We start from the raw sequence: 25841 nt of genomic DNA on the forward strand, positions 1-25841 counted from the left end.
GGTCTAGAAGATGATTTGCATTGCAGAGTTACAAAGAAATGAATTCGCATTTTGAATTGGCCACTCATAATTATTCTTTAAAACTAACAAAGAACAGGCAAGATATAGGACAGTTATAAGAAGGAGAGCAAACATGGAATCAATCTTGCTGCAAGAGCCCAGAAATTACTGTCTAATAATGAAACAATTTGAGGAGCAAAAAATCTGTAAACATTTAGAGGGACAGTGAAATCATAGGCAATAAGGAGAAAGATTTGTGAATATCAAACCCTGCCAAGTCCAAAGCTGTCTTCTCCTCCACACTAGGGTTTCAAAATTCGTAGATGAAATAAATGCAGAAAGCCGCCTCACATTTGGGAAGGCGACTGATAATGTGTATAGGAAAGAATTACACCAATCTTTAGATCTAGAAGGGAACTCTGAGAGCATGTAGTCTAACCGTCCAATGTAATAGAGGAAGAGAGAGTCAGAGAGGCTAAGAGTTTCATTCTAGTTCAAATCAGTTTCCAGCTGCCCCCCTGCCCAGAGTCCTTCCTACTATCCTGCACTCTGCTACTGTTTACACACAGGAATAATGAACCTGAACTGGAAGTTTGGATAGTACATATCAGGAGAAAATAAAATTCAGATGTTCAGTGAGATTATAATGTAAAAAAGAAAGAGGGATATTAAGTCTTAACACCTGATGCCATCAATGGAGACTGGGCCATGACATATGTTTAATCAGTTGGTCACAGCAGAATACCCAGAGAACTCATTCATTCTCCCATCCCATTAAGCCAGGAGGGTAGCTACCACCAGGAGTTTTCTAGGAAGATGACAAATGCTCTTCACTAAGGACATTTTTAATCCTTCGAAAATTATTTAGCTGAAATAGAACCCAAGAGGGTAAAAACCAGAGCACTCTCCAGTCCTAAGATTCTAGGAAAGATGTTTTATTGCCACTTACCAATTGTATTTTTTTAACCATGCATTATGGAAATGTCAAGTATTTACCAAAGTAGGCAGAATAGCATGATAAACTTCTGTGTACCCCTCCCTCAGCTTCAACAATATCTACTCATGGTCAATCTTGTTTAATCAATACTTCCACTTACCTCTTCCCTTCCTTATTATTTGGAAACAAATCCCAGCTGATGTCATACGATTACTTCTATAAATATTTTAATATGTATTTCTAAAAGATAGATACTAAAAAAAAAAAATTATCACACTTACAAAAATTAACAGTAATTACATAATATCATGAAATGCCCAGACAATATTCAAATTTCCATGAATTCATGAAATATGATCTCTTTTGACAGTTTGTTTAAATGGGCATCCAAGTATGGTCATTTTATCTCTGCAGTTTCTTTTAATTGACTGACCCACTCCCCTTCTCTCTCTCCTTGCAACTTATTTGTTGAAGGCACCAGGTTGCTTGCTGGGAGCTTCCCATGATCTGTATTTTACTGAATGAATCTCTGTGTGTCCTCTGCATTTCGTAGTGGGTAGGTCTAGAGCTGAACTGCCACATGTGGCTATTTTAATTTAATTTAATTTAAAATTCAGTTTCTCAGTCACACTAGCCACATTTCAAGTGCTCAGTAGCCACATGTGGCTAATGGCTACTGTGTGGGACAGCACAGATAGAGAACATTTCCACCACTGCAAAAAATTCTACGAGACGTCACTACTCAACCGTCTCATGAGGTAGCCTTGGAGAGAAGAGATATTGGAATCTCATCCGTCCAGTCTTTGGCATACAGTTGATCTCCTGCAATGTAGGCAATTTAAACCTTCACACCTAGAGACTGAAAATGAAATAAAAATTCAAGGGATCTGTGTGTTTTAAAATTTATGTAAATGGTATGCTTACAAATACTTTTGTCATTTGCTTTTTTTATACGTTGTTTTTAGCTTTAACCATGTTGATATATTTATGTGTACTTATTCCTTTTAACAGATGTGTAATATTCCATTCTTTGAATGTGTCACAGTTGATTCACTATCCTTTTAATTAACATTTAGATTGTTTTCAATCTCCGGTAACATACACTGAGCTTCAAGGAATGTTGTTGTACATCCTTGGCGACCTGTTACAAATGAGTAAAGGAGGCAACCTGGCCATGGAATCATTGGGGCACTGAGCACACCCATCTTCAACTCTAATAGCTATTTCCTAATCACTCTCCAAAATGATTATACCAATTCACACTCACACCAACAGTGTGCAAGTGTTCACTTCCTCACAGCATTACCAACACTGGGTCGCTTCAGACTTTTAATTTTTACCAACGTGGCTTCACATACTTGCAGTGAAAACATAAATACAAGCATGGAGATGAGAGGGGCGCACTAACTTGGCTGAATCTATGTTTTCTTTCTTTGAAAAAATAAAGTACATGTGGCAAAAAGTTAACATTGATTAAATGTGAATGGTGGGTGGGAAGAAGTTGGTTATGATATTTTTAGTACTGTTTGGTAAGACTACACTACTCAGAATTAATTTCTATTTCATAATCATTTTCCAATGCAAGGGCTTCATAAAAAATATGCAGCATATAACAAATTACTCAATATGGGATTATGTACTAGGTTCCTTTTTTGTGTTTGTTTTTTGGCATTTCTCGCTAAAAAGAAAACACTAAGAGGGACAATCCATTGGTTGTATTTGCCCCAAATGACCTCCAGCTCTTGGATTTTTCAAGTCAAGCTTTACTCAGTCAAATATTGGTAACTAATTGCCCAAAATTATTTCCTTTGTAACTGCATGCTGACTTACATATCACATAGCATTTTCTTCCTCTATGGATGATATGAACTAAAGAGAGGGTAAGCTCAAATGGAACTTGTGTTTGGAATGATGCCAAAAGCTCTGTGGAGCATTTCTGACTAGTTTTCATTTCCTTATGAACTGTGTGGACAAGGTAAATTGCTTGGCTCTGACATGGAGGCCTGCTAACTCTTAGTGTCACTGTATTTGCAATGGTTGCTTTAAAAATCCAGACTAGAACTCTTTTCCAGAAGAGTGTGACAAGAAGGCAGCAATCATTAGTGTGATTCGTCAGTCCAGAAACAACTTTTAAATCCCTTCCATATATAAGGCACCGCGCTATGCCCTGTGAAAGAACATAGAGATGGATGAAAGTTGATCCCTGCATCGAGAACTTAACAAACAGGCCAGCTTTTCCTTTTACAACCCAAACTACAAAAATTTTTGTAGCTCATTCTGGCTTTATTCTATTTTGATCTTTAAAACTTATTTTAAATATTGTTCAACAGTTATTTATTACTCAGTAAGTCTTATATGACCTTTGGCCAAAAGCAGTAACATTTTGACCTGTCCTGTGGAACTCAGAGATTCCCACTCCATGAAGGCAGTGAAGTAAACAACTTCAAATGAAACCCTCCTGGAAATCTGTGGTGGGCACAGCATGAGAGAGAAGTGCGGATGAGCGGGGGAAGAACAAAGTGGGCATGCCCAAAAATAAGTGAGAGTGGTATCCGTGTTTTGAGCATTTCTTCCTCATTTCCCTTAAGATATTTATTCTGCTTCTCCACTGGTAGTTGAAAAAATATGGGGATGATACAACAAACCAAGATGCTAAAATGAAACAGATTTCCTTTTAGGCCTGCAACGTAGAGTCAGCATTATCTATGTGGGCTTCTTCAGGGTTGAGCATTTAGGGTAAATCACAGCAGCAAAGAACTAAGTAAGGACACGCTTCTTAAGTTTGTAAACGGCCAGAGGGAGGGGTCAGTGTGAAGATGGGGCAGCAGAGTATGTGCGAGTGCCAGGTGCGTGTCATGGATGTACATGTGCGCCTGCTGGTGAACAACATAAGGAGAAAGAACCATCTATAGGAGAAAAAGCCTGCTATGTCTTGAAGCCATTCACACTTTACGGTGTCTTAACTTCACAATGAAGCAGTTCTGAACGCCATTTAGTGGTGGCAGTACAGGGCTTCCTGAGACTAGAAGTTTGGCTCATAAAATAGAGGCGCATCTGGCCACCAGGACATGAAAAGAGCTCTTTGCAAACAATAGCCCGGTAGCGGAAGTGTAAGTGATTCAGAAACACCTGGCTGATATTTCCCTTGAGGCTCCGGGAGGATGAACTGGTTAAGAAGGACCTAGTCAATTGGACATCATCCGGCAACTTGACAAGTCAGAACATTGAGGGAAAAAAATTAGAGAGATGATGTCATTCCAAATAGAGTGTTCCAGAAAAGAATACTCCCTTCTGTCGGTGGAGGAGGGTCAGGAATAAAACAGATTCACTTAGGTATTCCAGTTCAGGTCAAGACATCTCTTTTTCCAGGGTGGAAAGTACACAGGAATGATCCAGATTGCTTGATATTGAGGACTGTTTGTCATTTTATTCATTCAGCATCTTCTACAAAAAGAAAAAGTAAAACCTAATGCTAAATTGAATTAGGTCAAATGTCAAAGGGATGAATAAAAAATAAAGGCTATAATAGAGTCATATCCATAGCATTAACTCTCCGGAGCCAAATATAATGCCAGTTGTCACCGAAAAGTCTAGGTTTAAGGCAGTTTGCATCCTGTGATCAATTTCTTCTCTTTGCCCTCCTGCAGCCAGCTGCGCCCTGAAGAAGCGATTCAAGCGGCGTGAGATCGAAGCCATCCAGTGCGAGGTGCGGAAGATGTGCAACTACACCAAGATTCTGTCCACCAAGAAGAACCTGGACCACGTGAACAAGATCCTGAAGGCCAAGCGGCTGCAGAGACAATCAAAGACAGGCAACAACTTCGTCAAGAAGAGGAGAGGGCGTCCCCGAAAGCAGCCTTCCCAGTTCGATGAGGACTCCAGAGACCAAATGCCGGTGCTGGAAAAATGCATCGACCTTCCCAGCAAAAGGGGTCAGAAGCCGAGCCTGAGCCCGCTTGTCTTGGAGCCCGCCGCCAGCCAAGACACCATCATGGCCACCATCGAAGCGGTCATCCACATGGCCCGGGAGGCGCCGCCCCTGCCTCCGCCACCGCCCCCTCCGCTTCCGCCCCCGCCGCCGCCGCCGCCACCCCCGCCCCCTCCTCTGCCCAAGACCCCACGAGGAGGCGGAAAGAGGAAACACAAACCTCAGCCTCCTGCTCAGCCCCCGCAGCAGCCTCCCCCGCAGCAGCCCCTTCCCCAGGAAGAGGAGGTGAAGGCCAAAAGGCAGAGGAAGTCCCGAGGGAGTGAGAGCGATGTCCTTCCCTAGGGTGGGTCCGGGCGTCTGAACCTGGGGCTGGGGGAACTGACACATTGGAAGTGCAGTGAGCCGGGGTGGGGGCAGAATCCCCCGCTGCAGGGACACTGATGCCCTTCTCTCCAGAAGCTGGGCAGGCAGAATCGGGCCAGATGATGGGGTTGAGCCATCAGTAGCTCTCGGGAAAGCAAAGCAGGGGGACGCCTTCAAAAGAAGTTTGTCTGTGCTTCCCAGCAGTTCCCAACCAAGCGGCACTTCAGTATGGCTAGATCCTTTAAGGGCAAGCAGAAGACCCATCAAGGAGGAGAAAAGCCGGGGGTGCTCTCTGACAGCCACCTGATCTCCCGCATCCAAGGTGTGCCCTTGATTCCACTGCGTTTGCTGGCCAGGAAAAATGGAAAGGGAAACACCCTCAATTAGGAAACATTCCAAGGGGAGAAAAGCTGCAAATTTCTCAACGGGCTTTGTTGTAATCCGCTTCCATTTCATTGGTTTATATTTCTTTTGGTTTTTCAAGCTCGGCTAGGCTTTGGGGCACCAACATCATCTTCAGGTGACCTGAATCTTTCCGTTAACGATACAGTTTCTCAGATGGACTCATGTCATCAGAAGGTGGAATTTTAGTGATAGGCAACCTTAGACATCCAACTTATTCGTATGCCTCCTCCATCACACATACGCTGATACTTAGCATCCTCTGTTCCTACTTTTCTTTTGTCCATTGTACTTCCATGTACCTTTTCATTAACTTACTTGCTGCCTTCTTTTCCTTGGTACACACCTAAATAATGTAAACCTTATCTGTGTTGTAACGTTCACCTTGGCATGCTGTCCCAAGGAACTTGGCTTTGAATCCCAATCATTGTGAAACAGATACTCAGTATTGATAGAGCCTTTTTAATAAGTGATTTAGAGCAGCCGAGGATATGTTGACCCAGGTGTCAACCAGGTTATTTTTATACTTACAACGTATCAGCAGAGAATAGACAGAATAAAATGATTTTAATAACCCACAGCAAATGGAATAACTGACAAATCACCAAAAACTGAAACCCAGACCCACCAGAAAGACAAGTGTCTAGCAATGCCTTGGTATGTGATTTTTTTTTCATACAAATAACTGTCATAGGTCGTTGAAAAAAAGAAAAAAAAACAATAGAAGTCCATTATCTCTTGATAATTATTTCTTAAAAGCAAATGGGAGTAAGTGTTCTTATCTGAAAAAAAAAATGAAAATGTTTAAAGGGTATCACCACTCCAATTGTATCAAGCCACCTTGGACAAAGTATCCAAACTGTGGTTGCCTTAATAAACTAAAACATTTTTGTACATAATGTAATTATAAATCTATCAGTCTGCATGGATGCAAACTGTGTGTGACAAATCGTCTTTTAAATGGTCAATTTCAACTGTACATTTCTCATCCAATTTGTACTCTAGCCATTGGTTTAGCGTGGACAGATATTCCATTCTCTATTATCCATTTCCACAGCTCGAGCAAACCATGTTAAGAAGACTCAGAATGAATACGAAGTTATTCCATTGCCGTAGATGTTTTCTGAAAGTCAGATGTGGAAATTCCAAATAAACATTTTCAATTTCCTCCCTCCCTCCTCCCCTTACCTTTCCCAAGACGTCAAACACCTGGCATGGTAGATTATAAAAAGAGAGACACTGAGAGACAGAATTAAATTTTCTAATGGGGATTAGAATATCTGGTTTACTTCCAAATTAAGTTTCTTTACAGGAAGCTGGGACCAGCTGGAAATTGTATTATATCACTTCAGAACACAGCATTGTATCCTTAGAGAGAGATGGATTTTTGGTGGGAACATAAGAGAATAGGGATGGGATGTCTATGGGAGTGAATTTTAAAATCCCAAGTTGATATGCTTGCAAACATCACTGCTCTGTCATGGCACTACCAGTTGGTTGAAATTACCCACAGAGCACTGTCACCATGGACTTCACACCATTTGCTGCCAACTAGGTCAGTCACATTTAATCCTAGCAATATGTAAGTTTAAAGGAATGCATTCTCCTATACTTTAAAGCTTATATCATAGATACTCAGTTTGTGACCTAGGTTGACCTTTGGCATTTCACACAAGTTGAACAGCAAAATCAAACCAGCCACTTTCAATTTGTCATTCCCAAGCCATGTCTGAGTGGTTCCAAAGTCACCCAAGAGGAAGGTTTAAATTAGCCCTACTCACCCCCTGAGTGCGACCATTTTCATTCCGATTAAGCCATAAAAAGGGTTCTCGCCTGTTGGACTTTGAAAATCATTTCCGTCTTTCTTTTGCCCTTCTTTCTTCCAGTGTTGTCCTGTTTCCCCAACCGAGTCTGTGAGCAGACTAAATCTTCCTGCAGAGGAGAATGAGCTGGTACTCTCTAACCTTCTTAAAGAAGGACCCAAAGCTTAATTGGCATTAACCTCTAGTAGGTGAGAAATTTCAAATAACTTTAGGATAGATTAGAATTTCCAAACAGGAGAGATACAGCAGAGTTGTAACTTATACATAATTTCAGTTCTACAGTTGTCGTATGAGTTAAATGCAAAACCTCTACATGTGTGACCCTGAGAATAGATTGGAAAACTGCAGAGGACCAAAACTGAGACATGCTAAACAGCTGTTTGAAGATGAAAGGCAGTCCAGTCATCTGCACAGCTTCCTCTCTCCCCTACCCAGCTCTTCTCTCAGTACCATATTACTTTTTTTTGGTTTTGCTTTCCATTAACCTAACTCATCTCATTGGTACGACTGTTTTCTTATTTTCTAAGTGCCCCATTTCTCTTAGCCTCTCCTCTTCCATCCAGGCTCAACATTGGGCCAGTCTAGCTTCACATCTGGTTGGTTGCAGAACGAGAATGAGAATTTAGCTCTCCTGACCTGGATTGTGGAGGTCTTTAGCCAGCTAACACTGCCTTCTGTGGCTGCATTTTTATGTAGAGAGGAAGTCATCTGGGATGGCCAAGACTCCATAAACAGCTCCACGAAATATTTCATAATGAGAGAAACGTTTTTTCTTTCTTTCTTTCTTTTCTGGAATACTTGCCTTCAACAAGCAGGCATGAACCCCTTTGTAATATAGGGAGTCGGATTAGGGGTGAACAAAGGATGAAATCGAGATATAAAAGCCTGTTCAAGGGTGAGGATAGATCTCTGATCCACCTTCCCAAGTGGCTGCAGGGCCACTTGCTTTTCAACCCTTTATCTCAAATAAGAGGAACAGAAGTTTGACTTCCTCTAATGGCCTGACTCTGGCTACAACCCAAGGAAGACAGGTCAGTGGAAAGGAGAGCCTGTCAGGGGCTGGTTTGTGACTTGGCAGGACCAGGACTCAACAGCCACTGACAGCCCAGAGTAGGTGACTAAGGGCTGACAGAGGATTAGCATGTTAACTTGGCTGCTCTCCGGAGCGGGAGGCCATGTTCCATGTTCGATGGCAGTGAGAATTTGTGTTCAGCGTGTTGCTGGGTCTATAAATATGATAAGCAAGTGGTGACAGAATTATAGTATAAGGTGATGTACTACATGCAGATCATAAAGGATTTGGTTTTAGGACTTAAGTAGAAAATCCCCCTCCTACAGCTTATTACCCAACAATATTCAGATAATGAGCTTTTGGAGAATATTTTTTCCCTACCACTAGGAAGATTTACCTGGGAACTGTCTAAAGTCTATACATATATTTCCAAAGCCTTTAAATGCCAACTGTAGCATGGAGAGAGGGGGTGGCAGAAGCCGAAATGCCTCAAAAGCCATTTAAGTGTTACATTACAGAATTTTCAGTCCTTCTCATTATGTAAAAGTAGATAAATATAGACATTATTCTCAACACTACCCTATAGTATCACAATGGTCCAAATGCCAGAGCTTACACATAATGTCATCACAGTGCCTAGAAACGCAAACTGTAATATACCGTAGCATTTTCTTGGTGTTTTTTAAAGTTTCTTTCCACAATACAAGGCTCCCCCTGCCTCTTGTTTCTTGGAGAGTTCACCCCACCGATGAGTCTTCCTTCCTTGTTGGACTCAGTCACTTGGGGAACAGTCTTTGAAGCACATATCAACCAAGGAAGAAACTTCCTGGATATCTATTGCCCATTTGCCCAGGTATAATAAACACTAAAGGGGGGGAAAATTGAAAAAAGCTGCCGCTGATCAACACAGAAGGGCAGTTCCAACCTCGGTTGGTGTCTTTCTTTTTCTTCCTTTTTTAAAAAATCTATTTCTTAAATAATAATAAATGCACATGATGTGTTAAATATGTATATATATATTTCAAAAGAAAAAAATGGGGCACAAGATTGTCTTACAAGTCGTGCTGGCTAATTTTTAGTTTGTATTCATAAGTGGTTTTTAAAAGCCTTTTTTAAAGTGTAATTTGCATGTTCTACTTTGATTGTATGTAAACATATTTTAGAACAAAAATGTATTTGTATTTTATTGAATATAGAAGCAAGAAAAATTGTACATTGTTTGAAATGTTCTTTTTGTAACAGTTTTTATTCATAAAGCATTTTTGTACATTTAAAATGAACATGGACTTGCTGTTATTTGAGGCGTAGATACATCTGGCATGCTTTACTGTCATGCTCCTCCATGGTCTTAGATGTTGGGTTTTAAACATTTTTTCTAAAAGAAAGCTCAGTCTTTTTCGCTACCAGATCAGGTTAGCACAGTATAGAGCACTTAACTATTAAAAAAAAAAGTTAATCCTATTCATATGTTATTCATTGTGTGAAATTAAAGACATTCAATTCAGTCTAACATGAGTTGTGAATTCTTTTGTTTTATTTTCCATCTGGTTCACATCACTAAGGAGTTTTAATAGCATTTGGAGGTCTCTGCTCACACCAACTGGATATAGAATCATTGAGAAAATTCTAACCAAACTTTGCCCTTTTGTATGAATCTGTGAAGTACATTGTGGGCAAGATTTGAGTCTGATTTACTGGGTTACTCTTCAGAATATATTACACCTGGACATAAAGCCAGCACTGATTCAAAGAACAGTTAGACCTCTGCTGAAAGCAATCGAAGTGTATTGTAAGATGTTGAAGACCTATCCTGTCCTAAATTTTTAGAAGAACATTGTGGATGGGATTAAGCTTTCTTACTAAATACCCCATGATGTCAGATATCTGAAGGATGGATCTCTGGCTGGAGTTACAGTTTGAAGTGATAGGAAAGGTTATTTTAATCAACCACAGACAGTTACTGATCACCTCCCCAGAGCCTACCAGTCTGAGCAAGACCCTAAGGTCAATGGCCGGGAATCTGCAGTCCTTGCTCTGAAGGAACTTCCAGGCCTGCATTTGAAAAATGAACTGGCAGTTCTAAGTAGAATGTGACAAGTGGTAAAAGACTGATGGAGGGCTCAGAAGAAGGGTGGAGCTCCCAGGCTGGCACTGTCTTCTCTTCCCACTCTTTCTGTCCTAATTTTTAGTTTATATTCCTAAGTAGGTCTTCAAAGTATAATTTGCACTTTTTACTTTGAGAATATGTAAAAATACATACTTTTATGTATTCTTTGCTTCCCTTCTTTATCTTCTCTTCTGATGGGCCTCTTCCAAAAGCCAAGGAGGTATATAGGAAATGTTAGGAGCAGCTCCACATGCCTAGCCATCAATCTGACCCTCCGTGACATTTATTATGACTTTTGGTATTTGCACTACTCACAGTGGAATAACGAGAGTCTGGTGGGATGAATGGAAGTCTTCAGGAGAAGATTATTCGGGCAGCTTCAGGATGGTTGGAACACTTGTGCTTTAGGTAGCCTCCTGAGATTCAGAGAGTTCAGTCAGCAGCCTCTAACAAAGTAGAATTTGCCTTCTTTTCCCTATTCTCTGCCAACTATCTTACACTGAACCAGGCAAATTTAAAGCACTCCATAGTCCTCTTTCTAATGCAGATTCATCAGACCATTGATATTTCTGAAATCAGTAATGACTTCCAAGAGTGCCCCTAATCTCTTCCCACCAGCTTCTCATGTAGGGGCAAAGCTGTTGCCTTGGAATGGACTGGCTCAAACTTTGGGGTTTTTAATGAGGCCACAGAGTAGCAATGTGCTGACAAAGATTCTTGAGAAAGTCAGATGTGTTCACATGTGTGGCTGGTAGGAATCTCAGGCTGCAAATAGATGGGTGGAAGGGACGTATCTTTTTAAATTTCTCTGTAGCTCAATGTTATTAATTTTTAAGACTCTATTCCACCAGGATAGCAGAATCTTAGTTCCAGACCTAGGGAAGCCTTTTCTAACCTGGAGGGGAAGGGAGAAGGGGTCATTTAGAAAGCCTTGCTCCAACTTCCTTCCAAATTGTTTCTTTCTGCCTCAGTCTTTTCTATCTCCCTAGTTTCTAAGCATTTGAAATTGAAAAGCCAGAAAAAAGTCTTTTTAATTTTTTCGCCTTCTGCTTTCTGCTGTCAGATACATGCCCTGGGGAACTGAGCACAAACCAGCCTAGCTCCCTGTATTGCAGGGAGGAGACTGGCAGAAGAGTGGGGATATTGGAAATCAGTGACTACAAAAGGTTGAACCTGTTGCACCTGTGATAGGGCATGAAGACAATGGGATGAGAAAAGCCAAAGAATTTGCCCAAGGTCATAAAAGGCTTTTTACAGGTCAGATGAGTTGATGAATGGCTGTGAAATGGACTGAGACGAGGCCAACAGTGGTGTGCATTTCTGTTGTTTGTTATTACTAACATTTCCACTTTCACAGGAAATGCCACTATACAGGTTTTTAAATGTTATTAAGTCATGGCAATACACTTCCCAGAAGCGTCGTGAGGGCTTTTGTTTCTAGCATCAGTTGAAGGAAAGACTGGTTCCAAAGTGTTATTCACATTCACAGATGCTAAAATTGGGAAGTAACAAATGAGAAGTATTAAAACCTCGAAAGAGTTAGAAACCACACATATTCTCTCATTATTAAGCCTGATATTTTAAAACTTTAGCCAGCCCTGGTGGTCTAGTGGTTAAGATCCTTGCTCTCACGGCCGCAGCTGGGTTCATTTCCTGGTCAGCGAACCTCACCACCCATCTGTCGGTTGTCATACTGTAACGGCTGCCTGCTGCTGTGATGCTGAAAGCTAAGCCACTGGTATTCCAAATACCAGGAGGACACCCATGGTAAACAGGTCTCGGTGGAGGTTCCAAACTAGAAAGACTAGGAAGAAGGACGTGGCCACCCACTTCCAAAAAGATTGGCCATGAAAACCACAGCAGAACATTATTCGATATAGCGCCAGAAGGTGAGAGGATGACTCAAGACGACTGGGCAGGGCTCAGCTGTACACAGGGTCACTAGGAGTCGGAATCAACTCAACGGCACTAACAACAAACTGTAAAATTTAATTCCCCTCTTTTTAGTGGAAAGAGCCCTGGAATAAAAGTCAAAAGATCTGGGATGTATTTCTGCTTGGTCACTAAAGAATTCTATGCCCAGGAGAAAAATGTCTTTGCGTCTCACTTGCCTAATCTATAAAATGGGAGGTTAAACTCTTAATGATATCTTCAGTGCCTTCCAAGTCTAAAAGTCCCCAAACTGTCATTTTCAGATCCTTCAAACAGGCCCTACTGTTAGTTTCCAACTTCATCCCCCACCGTTGTCTAAAGCCAGTGATGTTTTGGCGTAGTCTGTTCTATCCTAATATGATTAATAGGTGTGAAGGTATGGAAGAAGTGAATGGAAACAAACAGAATCATGAGGACATACAGTCAAGTCTTTCCTTCTTTCCTTCCTTTCTCCCTCCCCTGTTTGCACATTGCCAAGTACCAAAAATGTAAAGATGAACAAGAAAGACAAGTCCTCGTTGAGCTGTATTTAAACAAATCTAGATCGTGAACTTCCTCCCGTTCTCTGCCTATTCGAATTCTACCCATCTTTTAGGGTTCAATTCAAACCCCACCTCCTCCAGGAAGTGTCATGACCATAACCCACAAACGTGTCTCACTCATTTGGTAACTGTCTCCAATAAAAATCGTGTGACAGCGTATAATCCTCAGCCAGGACTGCCATGTAAGGTTGCACAGGTTGTTCCCTGCACAAAGGGACCTGGCTAAAAAAGAAAGTGGGAGCAGAAATCCAACCTGCACTCCCTTAAGCTGTGTACCCTTGGTGTGGCATCTGCCCCAAGTAGGCATCTTTTTCTTATTGTCACAAAAATAATTTTGTAAGAACGAAGCTTAAAAATTGTTTTCAAAGTCTACTGTGTATCTCTGGAAGGTAGAGGCAATCTTTCTCTTCTTCGTTCTTGGGCCATCCATGCTGCTCTTGCCCCTAAGACCACCAGGCCAGTGTCTCAAGGCTTCCTCCATTTTAGTCAGCAGTACTGTATACCCCAGAAGAAGCCTGAATCCACTCTCAAGCTGAACAGCTGAAGGAAAACAATGAAAGCAGGTATGATGGTTAATTTTATGTGTTAGCTTGACTGGCCACAGGGTACCCAGATTAAACATTATTTGGAGTGTGTCTGCAAGGGTGTTTCCATATGAGATTAGCATTTGAATATGTGGACTCAGTAAAGTAAGAGATTGCCTTCCCCAGTGTGGGTGGGCATCATCTAATGGGTTGAGGTCCTGAACAAAACAAGAGACGGAGGAAGGAGGAAATTGCTCCTTTTTCCTGCCTCACTGTTTGAGCTGGGACTCCTCCTCTCATCATCTCCTACCCTCGGACTAGGATTTACACCATCAGCTCCCCTGGTTCTCAGGCCTTCTGATGTGGACTGAATTACACCACTGGCTTTCCTGGGACTCCAGCTTGCAGGCAGCAGATCCAGGTGGTGGGACTTCTCAGCCTCCATTATCACGTGAGCCAATTCCTCATAATAAATCAATCTCTCTTTCTCTCTCTCCCTCTCTATAGAAAGAAAGAAAGAGAGAGAGAGAGAGAGAGAGAGAGAGAGAGAGAGATTCTGTTTCTCTGGAGAACCCTAATACTCAGACAACAGCCTTGTGCAAATGTGTCAGCTAGTTTCAGTGTCACATCTCTATGAACATAATTCACTAAGTTAGTAGACATCTGATGTCCCAGAAGGTCTACAGTTTCCCAGAATTTGGAACTTTTATTTTGAAATAAATAGCATCCTCACAGGAGGATGCTAAGAAATACATAAGGAAGTCCAGCCCTCTCCCAACTGTCTCCCCATCCTATGTCAACATCCCATACAACTACAGTACAATATCAAAACCAAGAAATTGACATTGACACAATCCATCAAGCTTATTCAGATTTCATCAGTTACACATGACCTCATTTGTGTGTGTGTTGTGTGTGTGTGTGGCTGTGTATGTGCATAGATTTATGCAATTTCGTCATATGTATAGACATGCATAATCACTAACACAGTCAAGATGCTCAATTGTACCATCATCACAAAGACTTCCCTCATGCTAATCACTCCCTCCCGCTCATCATCCCTATTCCGTGGCAAGTACTAATGTGTGCTCCATCTCTACAATTTTTCTTACTTCCACTATTACAGAAATGGAATTGTGCAGTATGTTGCCTTTTTAAAGTAAAGTCTAGTTTTGGAACAGTTTTAGATTTACGAAAAGTTGTGGAGATAGTACAGAGAGTTCCCGTGAACCCTGCACCAAGCCCAGTTCCCCTGATTATTAATATCTTACATTAGTACGGTACATTTGTCACACTTAACAAAACCGTATTATTCTATTATTATTAACTAAAGAGTCGACTTTATTCAGATGTCCTTAGAGTTTAGCTAATGTCCTTTTTTCTGTTCCAGGATCTCATCCAGGTACCACATTACATCTAGTCATCATGTCTCCTTAAGCTCCTCTTGGCTTTGAGAGTTTCTTGTTTGTGATGACCTTGACAATTTTGAGGAGTACTGGCCAGGTATTTTGTCGAATATCCCTCAACTTGGTTCATCTGAAGTTTTTCTCATGATTAGACTGGGGTCACATGTTCTTGAGAAGATGATCCTAGAGGTAAATTGTACATACTATCAACAAGACATGGCTGTTGATGTTGACCTTGATCACCTGGCTGAGGAAGTAGTTGTCAGGTTTCTCCAATGTAAAATTCCTTCCCCCCCCACCTTTTCCGTACTTTGATCTTTCAGAGGAAGTCGCTGCACAGAACTCACACTTAAAAAGGGAAGAGCTGTGCTCCTCTTCCTCAAGGGCTGAGTATCTACATAAATAGTTTGAAATTCTTATGTACTGGAGACTTTTCTTTTTTCAATACTTTTTGTTTTGAAATAATTTTAGGCTTACAGAAAAGTTTCAAAAACAGTACAGAGTTCCATTTAAATTCTCTCGCCCAGCTTTCCCTAATATGATCATCTTAAATAGCCATAGTACAATTATCAAAGCTAAGAAATTAACTTTGGTACAATATTATTAGCTGAACTACAGACTTTAGATTTCACTAGTTTTTCCAATATTGTTTGTTTTCTAAATGTTTTTAAAAATTTTAAATTGTGGTGAAATACGCATGGCATAGGATTTATCATCTTAACCATTTTTAAGTGTATAGTTTAGTAGTGTTAGGTATATTGATATTGTTGTGCAACTAATCTCCAAAAGCTTTTCATCTTGCAAAACTGAGTCTCTGTACTCATTAAACAAGAACTCCCCATTCCCCCTCCCTCCCTCCCAGCCCTGGCAGCCACCATTCTACTCTCTGTTTCTGTGAGTTTGACTACTCTAGATATCTCATATAAGTGGAATCATACAGAATTTGTCTTTTATCCCCCATTTGTTCATTTACTGAATGATTTATTTATATTGATATGGACTCGTGGATATTTATTTTATATTTTGGATTATATTCTAATATACGTTATTTATTTTGCATCTCAAATTATAGAGCTATGGCCATTGGGCATTCTTTCAGTTGGCTCCTGTGTTCCTTTGGCATACCCCCATCATTGTGTGTGCTGTTTTTTTGTTTCTGTTTGTTTGCTTTTGAGTTTTTGTTTTCATAGCACTTTCTTACTTTCTAGCATTATAAGATGCTTTAGGCTCATCTTGTATATTTCCTGTGCCAGTCCTAGAATCAGTCGTTTCTCCAAGGAGCCTCAGTTCTTTTCATTGGAGGATGGTATTAGAAACCAAGATCTGGGCACTAGATGTGCGTGTTGCTACTGGGGTGTCATTGCTTCTTGGCCCTTGCAGCTGGCAAAGCAAGGAAATACGCGTGTGTACACTAACCCGTGTATACACACTATATATAGATATTTCTGTATGCAACCATCTGTCTATACTAAGCTAAACATGAGTCAAAACTGATATCTCTAACTCTAATACATTACCAAATGGTTCATTCTAGCCTCCTCCTCTTGCTTATCTGTAACTCCCACTCCAATAGTGAGAAACCTGGCTCTTACCATCTGCCATTCATTTACTCAGTTTTTTAATTCCAGTGTACCAGCATCAGAGTAATTGACCTAGGCCTACCCTTTTCAAGTTGGCTTTTTTCACTTAGTATAATTTCTTTGAGGGTCATCCAAGTTGTGTGTATCAATAGTGGGTTTCTTTTCATTGCTGAGTAGTATACTATGACATGGATGTACCAGGTTTTTCAACTATTCACTCTCTGAGGGACATCTGAGTAGTTTCCAATTTGGGGTTATTACAAGTAAAGTTGCTATGGGCATTCATATACAAGTACCTATGTGAAAATAAGTTTTAATTTCTCTGGGAAAATTGCCTAAAATTCCAATTGCTGGGTGTTGGTAAATCTATTGTTAGTTTTGAAGGGAACTGACAAACTGCTATTTAGAGTATTTTACTACTTTACATTCCCACCAGCAATATCTGAATGATTCAGTTTCTATACATCCTCACCAGCATTTGATATTATCACTACCTTTCATTTTAGGCATTCTGATAGGTATGTAGTGCTAATTCATTGTGGTTTAAATTTGCATTTCTATAATGGCTAATAATACTGAACATCTTTTCATGTGTTTATTTGCCATCTGTGGATCCTCTTCAGTGAAATATCTGTGCATGTATTTTGCCTGTTTTCTAAGTCAATTCTTTTAATCCTGAGTTTAGAGAATTTTTTATACATTCTAAATATAAGGCTTTTATTGCAAATATTCTTTCCTAGTCTGTAATTTGTCTTTTCATTTGCATTTAAAGTCTTGAAACATACCTCACACATGAATGTTATTCACATTTTAACATGAGGAAACAGGTTTAAACAAGATAAAGGACTTATTTTTTAAATGCACAGTTATTAAGGGCATATCTGGGATTCAAACCCAGTACATTCTAACTCTTAGTCCAGTACTTCTATAATGGACAAAAATCTTGGTGATGTCACAGTCGGTAAGTTTTTCCTTTTCTTAATGCCAAAGAGTCTTTTGACTAATAATAGGTTATTATTTTAGAAGGAAACCTAGAAAGCTTATAGCTCAAGTCCCTCAATTTACATTTGATAAAACTGAGGACAGAGAGATGAAAGGAATCAGTCATATTCACATGGCTCACTCATTTACAGTGGAACCCAGGCTAGAGCCCAAGGCCAGGCTTCCCAGTCTGATCCTTGCCCTGCTCTACCATACTTTCTCTTGGTACTCCTCCAATCTGTGTCCAGCATATCCGTGTCCTACAGGCTTGGGGAGTGGGGGAAGGATAATGACTTAGGAGCCCAGAAGGGACCTCTTCACCTTGGAAAGGGTGAGAGAGAGTGAAGAAATGCAGCAGAAAACAAACGACACCTAAGAAAGTGATGTGGGCACATGGTCACCGAGAAGAAAAGCCTTGAAGCTTCACCAGTGAGAATGCATGGGGGCTGCTGATGCCTTGTGAATGTAATCACTGCACCCCAAATTAGATATGTTATTTTTTTCCTGCAATATCTGTGACAATCTTAATAGAGGCTGTTTGTATCTAATAGTTTCCTGTTATCTTGACTCAAAATGTTAAAATATATTTCTTTTAAATAAGTGAATCTCCCTCAGTGCAGCAATTCATATCTATATCTTCCACTGCTCCCTCCACCACCACTCCTCACCCTCCCACCTGCATCCAGGCACACACACACGCATTGATGCAGGCTGAGGCAGAGTGGTGATGACACACAGCTAGGGAGAGAGGCTCTGCTTCTCTTTCCGCCAGAGACAAAGCCTTTGGCTTAGGTAGGTGTAGGTTACACGTTGCTGTGTTCTTGGTGAACAAGGAGATGCTCATATTTAGAAATAACCATGAAGCCCTGAAGGCTCTCTGAACTGTCTGGGTCTTTGGGGACAATTCATTTTGTTTCTAAAATCTTATATTGTAAAATAAAGCTTTGATAGAGAAACCCCACGAAATATGGCTCCATGAATTATTGTTAGGTAAACCGTCTGTAAGCACCACCTAGGTGAAAAAATAGAACCTCTCAAGCTCCCCCATAAGTGTCTCCATGTTCTTCATCCCAACCCAGCCCAGCCCTCCTCCAAAAGTCTCTGACTTTTACGGTAATAACTTCAGTGCTCTCCTTTATGGTTTTACCAGCCAAGGGAACATCCCTAAATATAAACAGCCTTACTGATTTTTTAAACTTGATATGTCTTTAGGTCTCTTGACTCCACATGTTTCCCTTCCAGCCCTCTCTTTCTTTCTTTTTTTTTGAGGAAGATGAGCCCTGAGCTAACTGCTGCCAATCCTCCTCTTTCTGCTGAGGAAGGCTGGCCCTGAGCTAACATCCATGCCCATCCTCCTCTACCCTACATGTGGGACATCTACCACAGAGCACGGCATGCCAAGTGATGCCATGTCCACACCCAGGTCCTGAACCAGTGAACCCTGGGCCGCCGAAGTGGAACCTGCACACTTAACTGCTGCACTGCCTGGCCGGCCCCCAGCCCTTTCTTTTCTTTACATTTACCTGTTGGGGAACCTTGACTATTTGACCTGCAGAGTTGCCCACAACGTGGACGCTGTACCCTCCTGGTGCAGTTCAACATGTTCCTCTGTCCTCAGAATTCCCTGCAAATTGGCAGCTAGATTCAGAGCTGGATTCAGAGATATGTAGATTTAAGTCTGATCCCTTTGGAATGATTATACGTGGAATTGTATCCATTCACCGAGAGGCAGATAATGTTTGATTGTCTCTCTGCAATGTTAACAGCTTCTGGTGCTTAATGCTGTGGTCTATTCATTTATTAGGGATTGAAAAGTGGTAATGTTTTGATACTATCATTACTTTTCACGGAGTATTTGGCATGCTTTTATAAAGAGGTGCTTTCCCCCATCTCCTCTTTGGTTACCTCGTGGTACTGTTTATATAAGGAAAGCAGGATAAATATTTCAGTCTTCCTTTTATTTTCAGGGTAATGAATTAGTTCCCTGTCAGCCTCCAAAGGTGACCAACTGGTATCTTTTAGTATTATTTTGAACTCATGGACTTCAACATATTTGAAGGGTTTCACTCTGTTGCAATTATCATCATTATTGAAGCTCAAATTGGCCCATCTGTGGCCAGTTGGAGTCTCTTCAAGTTGGCTCCTGAATCCTTTTTATATAACCCCAGCAGTTTTATATAACCTAGTAGGCTCTGATAGCTTCTTGGCTATCTGATGTGACAAGATGTTCTAAGCCTATCTTGCAATTTTTCTGTTCAGACCTTAAATGAGCCATTTCTTTCAGAGCTCGTTTTATTTTTTTAAATGGGAAATGGTATTTCAAGACCACAATCTGGGCACTAGGGATGGATAGCTAGATAGATAAGTAGATAGATAGATAGATAGGTAGACAGAGATAGATGATGGATACATAATCTCAAATAAATTTGAATTGGAAATGTCAGTATGAACTGGTTTTGTGTGTGTGTATTCATGCTGATAATTTTAATTCAAATTTATTTCAAATTCCTGAATTTGAATTGGAAGAGTTTTTACTCAAACTTACGTCTGTATCTCATTTCTTTCATATCAAGAATCTTAAGGACATAAGGGCAAAAGAAATAGAAAAACCGTAATTATTCAGTTATTTTTTTTACCCCACATCACGTATACAACATTCTCAGTGAAACAACCTTAATACTATCATCAACATAATTTCCAAAAAGATGGGAGAAAAATAGCATGTGCTTTTTCCCTTCTCCCATTTTTGTAGTTTTTCTATATCTACATTGTCAGAACATAAAGAGCATATGTACTTGCTCCCTTTTAACACACATTTTATCTTAGTTCTAAAAGTAACTGACTAGTGCTCACCACCAGACTTATGTCAAAGTCTCTGTAGTCATTTTGGCATCTGAAACTCACTATCAGGTAAATTCCTAAAGAAAAGGCTCATGGGAATACAATTTCCTGAGTTCTTACATGTAAATAAGAGTTGCTGACCTTTCTACTTGAAAGTCTGTTGGGTATAAAATCCTTGGCTCACACCTTCTTTCCTTGAATATTTTAAATGCATTCCTCCATTCTCCTCTGGCATGAAATGCTGCTTTTGAAAAACCTAATTATAATTTAATTTTCTTTCCTTATAAGTCAATTGTTTTTTATCTTTTTCTTTAAAATCCAATCATTTTACTAAAATATATTTTGGGATTGGTCAATATTCTCTTTAAATGTGTAATTTAATATTTTTTGAAGGAAAGCTTTTCTGAGTCATATTTTTCAGTATTCGGTTTCCTTACTTTGGTTTTCTTCCTCAGAGACTCCTATTAGCTTCAGAAATCTTCTTTGTATAGCTTTAATTTTAGTAACTGTGTCATGAATCCTTTTTATCTGTTTATTTTACTTCTTTTTGATTTTTAAATTTTCTTCTATTTAACCTTCTAGTTCTCTTCAGGTCCTTTCTGTTGTGTTTATTCACTCTTGTATTCCTCCTGGTTTCATTTTCATTTTTGATGTTACATTTTCATTTATTTTAAGTTTGTCCCTGAGTTCTGTCACTTCACTTCTGAGATTTTCTGATTCTAATTTATGCTGTTCTTTCATATATTTAGCGTTTTCTTAATAACTTTAGCTCATTTTGAAACACTCGGCTAGAGTTTTGGTTTGTTTTGGGGCATGTTTTACTGGCACATCTTTATTCTGCCTCTTAATTCTCTTTGTCTTTTAGTAAGTTTTAAAGGATTTAAAAGTGGATACTTTTCCGTTTCTATTTTTTATTTGAAATTAACTTTCCTGAACTTTTGGAAAGAGACAGAGTTGAAGATAGTTTTTCTAATTTTTCAGCGCACCATCTTCTGTTCTTTCCCTGTAGCTTTGAAAACGTTGGTTTGTTTTTTAGGATTTCCTGCCACTATTTCCCTCACCCACTTTTACCTGAACCTTCTCTCTTCATCCTCTCGAGTGTCATTTTAAATGATACAAGGATTTGAGTATTGAGTATTTTCTCAAGTATGTTCTCAATGGCCACGTGCCATATGCTGGGTAGAATTTAAGGGGCATGGAGACCATCTCTGCTCACAAGCTAAGGTTGTCTCCAACTTTAATTATGGCTATGACATGCAAAATGAAAGAAAAAACTGAATGGGCCAGGGTACCAATATTTGAGGAGTTAAGAGGAGAAAAAGAATGTATCTCAGTGTAGATAGGACCTGAGCTTGGCCTGAGCAGGCAAAGAAGAGGCATCCTCTGGCACGTGTCATAAATGGGAGGAAGAAAATACCAGCAAATATGCTGTAAGAGTCATGCACATGGTATGATCATGGAACAAAGAGAAAATCAAATTGACAGTGGGGTAAAGTGTCACAGAAAGGAAGAAAGGATCCATGGAGAATAGAAGTGAATAAATAGGAGAGGATCTTAATGTTAAAAAGAGAGAAAATTGGGGCTGAAATTGCTGAGCACTTGTGATAAATTTTAAAAACAATAAACCAAGATCCACAATTCCGGAGAGATTGGTTTATGGTCCAAGTCTTATCTTTTGATTATGTGCTCACTTTGATACTCAGTATCATGCACATAGTTTGCTGATTCAACACAATAGTAAATTACTGTAGGCCTACTCCAGAAAAAAGTCTGTGGGAGCCAAGATAAATACAGTGGCCATAAAGCAGGTGCTGGCCTTCAAGGAAGGTATGTCCAACGATGGCTAACACAGTTGATATAAAAAATTCACAAACCAATGTGGCTATGAATAATCATCAGCACGTTTGATTAAAAAAAAGTACACTACTTTTGAATAGGTTTAAGAGATGTTGTTGCCGAGAAGCACTTACGTATGTGAAGCAAGAAAAGAGTAAATGAGTTTAAATTCAGATAGAGGTAAATGTCAATACTTAATGCTCTTTTTCTCCATCCTTCTCTCCTCTCTCTTCCTACCACTAGCACAATATTGCTCCTCCTAGATGAGGAGTTGGCAAACCATGGCGCTTGGGCCAAATCCAGTGGGCAGCCTGTTTTTGTATGGCCCACGAGCGAAGAATGGCCTTTCCGTTTTGAAATGGTTTGAAAAAAATCAAAAGAAGAATAACACCTCATGTCGCGTGAAAGTTACATGAAATCAAATTTCAGTGTTCACCTATAAAGTTTTATTTGAACGCAGCCTCACTCATTCGTTTACATAGTGTGCGGCTGCGTTCCCAGTACCCCAGAGCTGAGGAGTTACAGCAGAGACCTTGTAGCCTGCACAGTCTGCAGTGTTAACACTCTGGCCCTTTACAGGGAAAGCGTGCTGGCCCTTGGAATAGACTAACTTCACTGACGGTCACCAGGAAGTTAAAACACAGACTGTATGCACAGGATTCAGTTTATTAGGAAATGTGCCTTGCGGCACCGTACTCAGCTCCTGAGAGGGAACAACAATGGCGCTCATTTTACATAACTTCCCAACTCAGTCCTTTTCATCCCATCCTTCAGTGTCCCTCAATCACTGGGGCTTCCAGTTCCTTGCTTCAGCTGTATTTATTTGGACAGTTCTTACTAAGCCATCGATGTTTCGATTGTGCCCAGGTTTCCAGTCCAGTTAAAGCCTCCTGGCCTCCAGCATCTCATCCTGTGTTCCGCCAGATGAAAGCAGTGGCCCTTCTGCCCTCCTGGAGCATTTAGGCACCGAAGTCAGCTAATCTAGTCCTGACTAATAATTAGTTGTCTCTCATTGCTATCAGCTGTTGTGAGTGTCTGCTCAAGGCTAAGGCGAGCATCTCAGGGGCTGAGCCTCTGTTTAGCATTTTGTTCTATGCCTCCTACCCAATGCCAGTCACAGTACCTCAGTAGATGATCAATATGGATTTGTTGGTTGACTTAATGGCCCATTGATTGAGCAGCTGTGCTAGTGGAGTGGCAGTCTGGGGTAACAGGGCAATCAGAAAGGCCGTTACATGAACACTGTGCCTTGGGCAGTGTTCATTTGTTTGATGCCCTTTCTCCTTCAAGTTCCTTCTGGGTTCACTGGATTTGAACAGCATTTGAGAAGGAGAGAAGATGGTGTAAGTGACCCAAAGCAACTTGCTTCCATCTGCCTTCAGTTCTCAGACGGGGAAAACATTTCCAGAAGGCCTGGTGCACGGGGACGTGACGTGGTGACAGAACGTTCTGTCTCCTTCTTGTTACAGGAGCAGCGCCGAGTTTCTGCAGGCTCATAAATCCTGAGGGCCTTTTCCAGCCGCGGCACTTGGGCCGCTGGCCCTTGTTCCAGGAAACGGACACTTTGAAACCCCCATCAAAAGAGAACATTGTGTTTCTGCACATCCAGCCCCACTGCAGGCGGATTTCTCTCAGAGCAGGTAGGCTGGGCCGGCTAGTTAGGTCCGATGTGCTTCATGCTTCCAAAACTCCAGCCTTTCAGAATTTTGCAGGAAAATACAATTGCTCGACACTGTTCAGTGACATGTTTGAATGAAGTGAAATATGTATTATGAATTTATTAAATTAAATTTTCTGGAAGAAGACCCAGAAAAGTGTTCTCCAGGGGCTAACACAAAGTGACGGCTTCCAGAGGGAAGTGTTGGAAAACCAGCACCCAGAGAAGAGACCAGTGAAGACCTGAGGATTCTAGAGTGGTCCACAGGCCAATGCCTCCTCTGCTTTGGAGGATCTCCCGTAGCTGCCAAGGGGAAGACAAGTCTGGTGTCCAGCCTGGAGGTAGAGGGAGGGAGGAGGAAGGAGAGAAGTGAAGAGTCCCGTAGGTTCACATACATGTAAGCCATGACCTAGCCCAGCACCTCTTCATGCACAACCCCACCCCCGCCCAGGCAGCTCTTGTGTCTTGTGCTGCCTTCTCTTCTGCTTCTTTTCCCATCAAGATTTGTGGTGTTCCTGGCCACATCTGCAGTATTTAGTGTTTGGCAACACATTAAAAAATACTTGTTGTAGCAGAAAGAGTATTGCATCTTGGCTTGAAGGCAGAGTGCTGGATATGAGAACTTGGCCGAGCAATACATTCAAGTCCCTCTTCTGTAAAATGAGAGACTAACATCTTCCGCACAGTGTTCCCGCGAGGGGGAAATGAGACAATGGCTGTGAAAGTACTTTATTAACCACTATATGAGTGGAAAATTGTTAGTATGCCTGGCAATACTATATAAGCTGCTACTGTTACTCTTACTACCATGACGGCGACTCATCCTGCTAATACCTCCAGGAATACTAACCGAAGGGCTGGATGAATAGGGTGAAGAGCCTGGAAACCACATCATACCTGAGAGGAGTTGAATAGTTGAATAAACCAGCTGGAGTCCGCCCAGACAGACATCTCAGTGGGAAAATAACTGTCTTCAAGGATCTCAAGCTTTGCCATGTGGAAAAGGAGGTACCTTGTTCTGAGTCCCTCCAGTGAAAACTCAAGACTACAGAACAGAATTACAAGGACAAATATTTTATTACAGGACAAGAAGAACATACTCTTAATCTAATTGTCAAACAATGCAAAATACTATTTTGGGACACAGTGAAGTCATTGTCTTCAGAAATGTTGGAGGAGAGAGAGATGAGCATCTATACAGACAGGCTCTATTGGTTCCTCCATCAATTTATTTATGGAACAGTGTCAATTGATGACCCACTGAGTGCTAGGCAGTGCTTTAGGTACCGGGAATACCACAGCGAAGAAGACCACTCCTGCTGGACCTTGCACTAGATTAGAGTGTTGGCGGGAGGTTAGATGCTATGTCATGGCAGCCACTCTCAACCACTTCTATCATTCTGACTCTTCTAGAATACTGCGATTTCACAGGTATACAATTAAATGAGAGAGAATAGGGCCATCAACCTGTTTATTCTTGCATGTAGATTCTCCCTGCAGCCTGGCAGGGAATGGCCCTGGCAATAGAGAATGGAGCCTCCAGTTCCCTGTGAATCTCTCTCCCTGAGTGGCCCTCCTTGGCTGAGAATGGCCTGCCCTTCCCCAGTGAGTTTCAGGTAGTGGCTATCCTGGGAACTGGGCTTCCAGGACATTCCTCCTAGAAGATTCCCTGGAGGATGATGGGCCCCAAGCCACTAAGACCTCTTGGAATCTTCTGCAAGGTGAGCAAGAAGTAAGTCTTGCACTCAGGCAAGGGTGACGGCAAACAGGATGAAGTAGATGTGTTATTGCCTAAAATTCCTCTCCTTTTGCCCTGAAAGTAGTCTGTTATTGCCCTAGCTGACCTCTTTTGAAATGCAAATATTCCTGACAGGAGTACACAGTACTGCTGGTATTCAAACAGTCAGCAATTCCTGAAGATTCACCCTACAGAAATCTCACCTAGCCATCTCCTCCACCTCACTTCACCA

General features: G+C 41.0%; 1 protein-coding gene across 3 annotated transcripts in view; it reads left to right on the forward strand.

Moving 5' to 3' along the window:
- SETBP1 (SET binding protein 1) overlaps positions 1-9975 on the forward strand; it is a 360544-nt gene extending 350569 nt beyond the window's left edge. For all 3 annotated transcript variants that reach the window (XM_070627579.1, XM_070627580.1, XM_070627581.1), the window contains exon 6: positions 4585-9975. In XM_070627579.1, the coding sequence (XP_070483680.1) occupies positions 4585-5207 (623 nt within the window). In that variant the 3' untranslated portion in view covers positions 5208-9975. The remainder of the gene's footprint in view (positions 1-4584) is intronic.
- The last annotated feature ends 15866 nt before the right edge of the window (positions 9976-25841 follow it).

The sequence above is a fragment of the Equus przewalskii genome, chromosome 7 (assembly GCF_037783145.1).
Source record: "Equus przewalskii isolate Varuska chromosome 7, EquPr2, whole genome shotgun sequence".
NCBI lineage: Eukaryota > Metazoa > Chordata > Mammalia > Perissodactyla > Equidae > Equus > Equus przewalskii.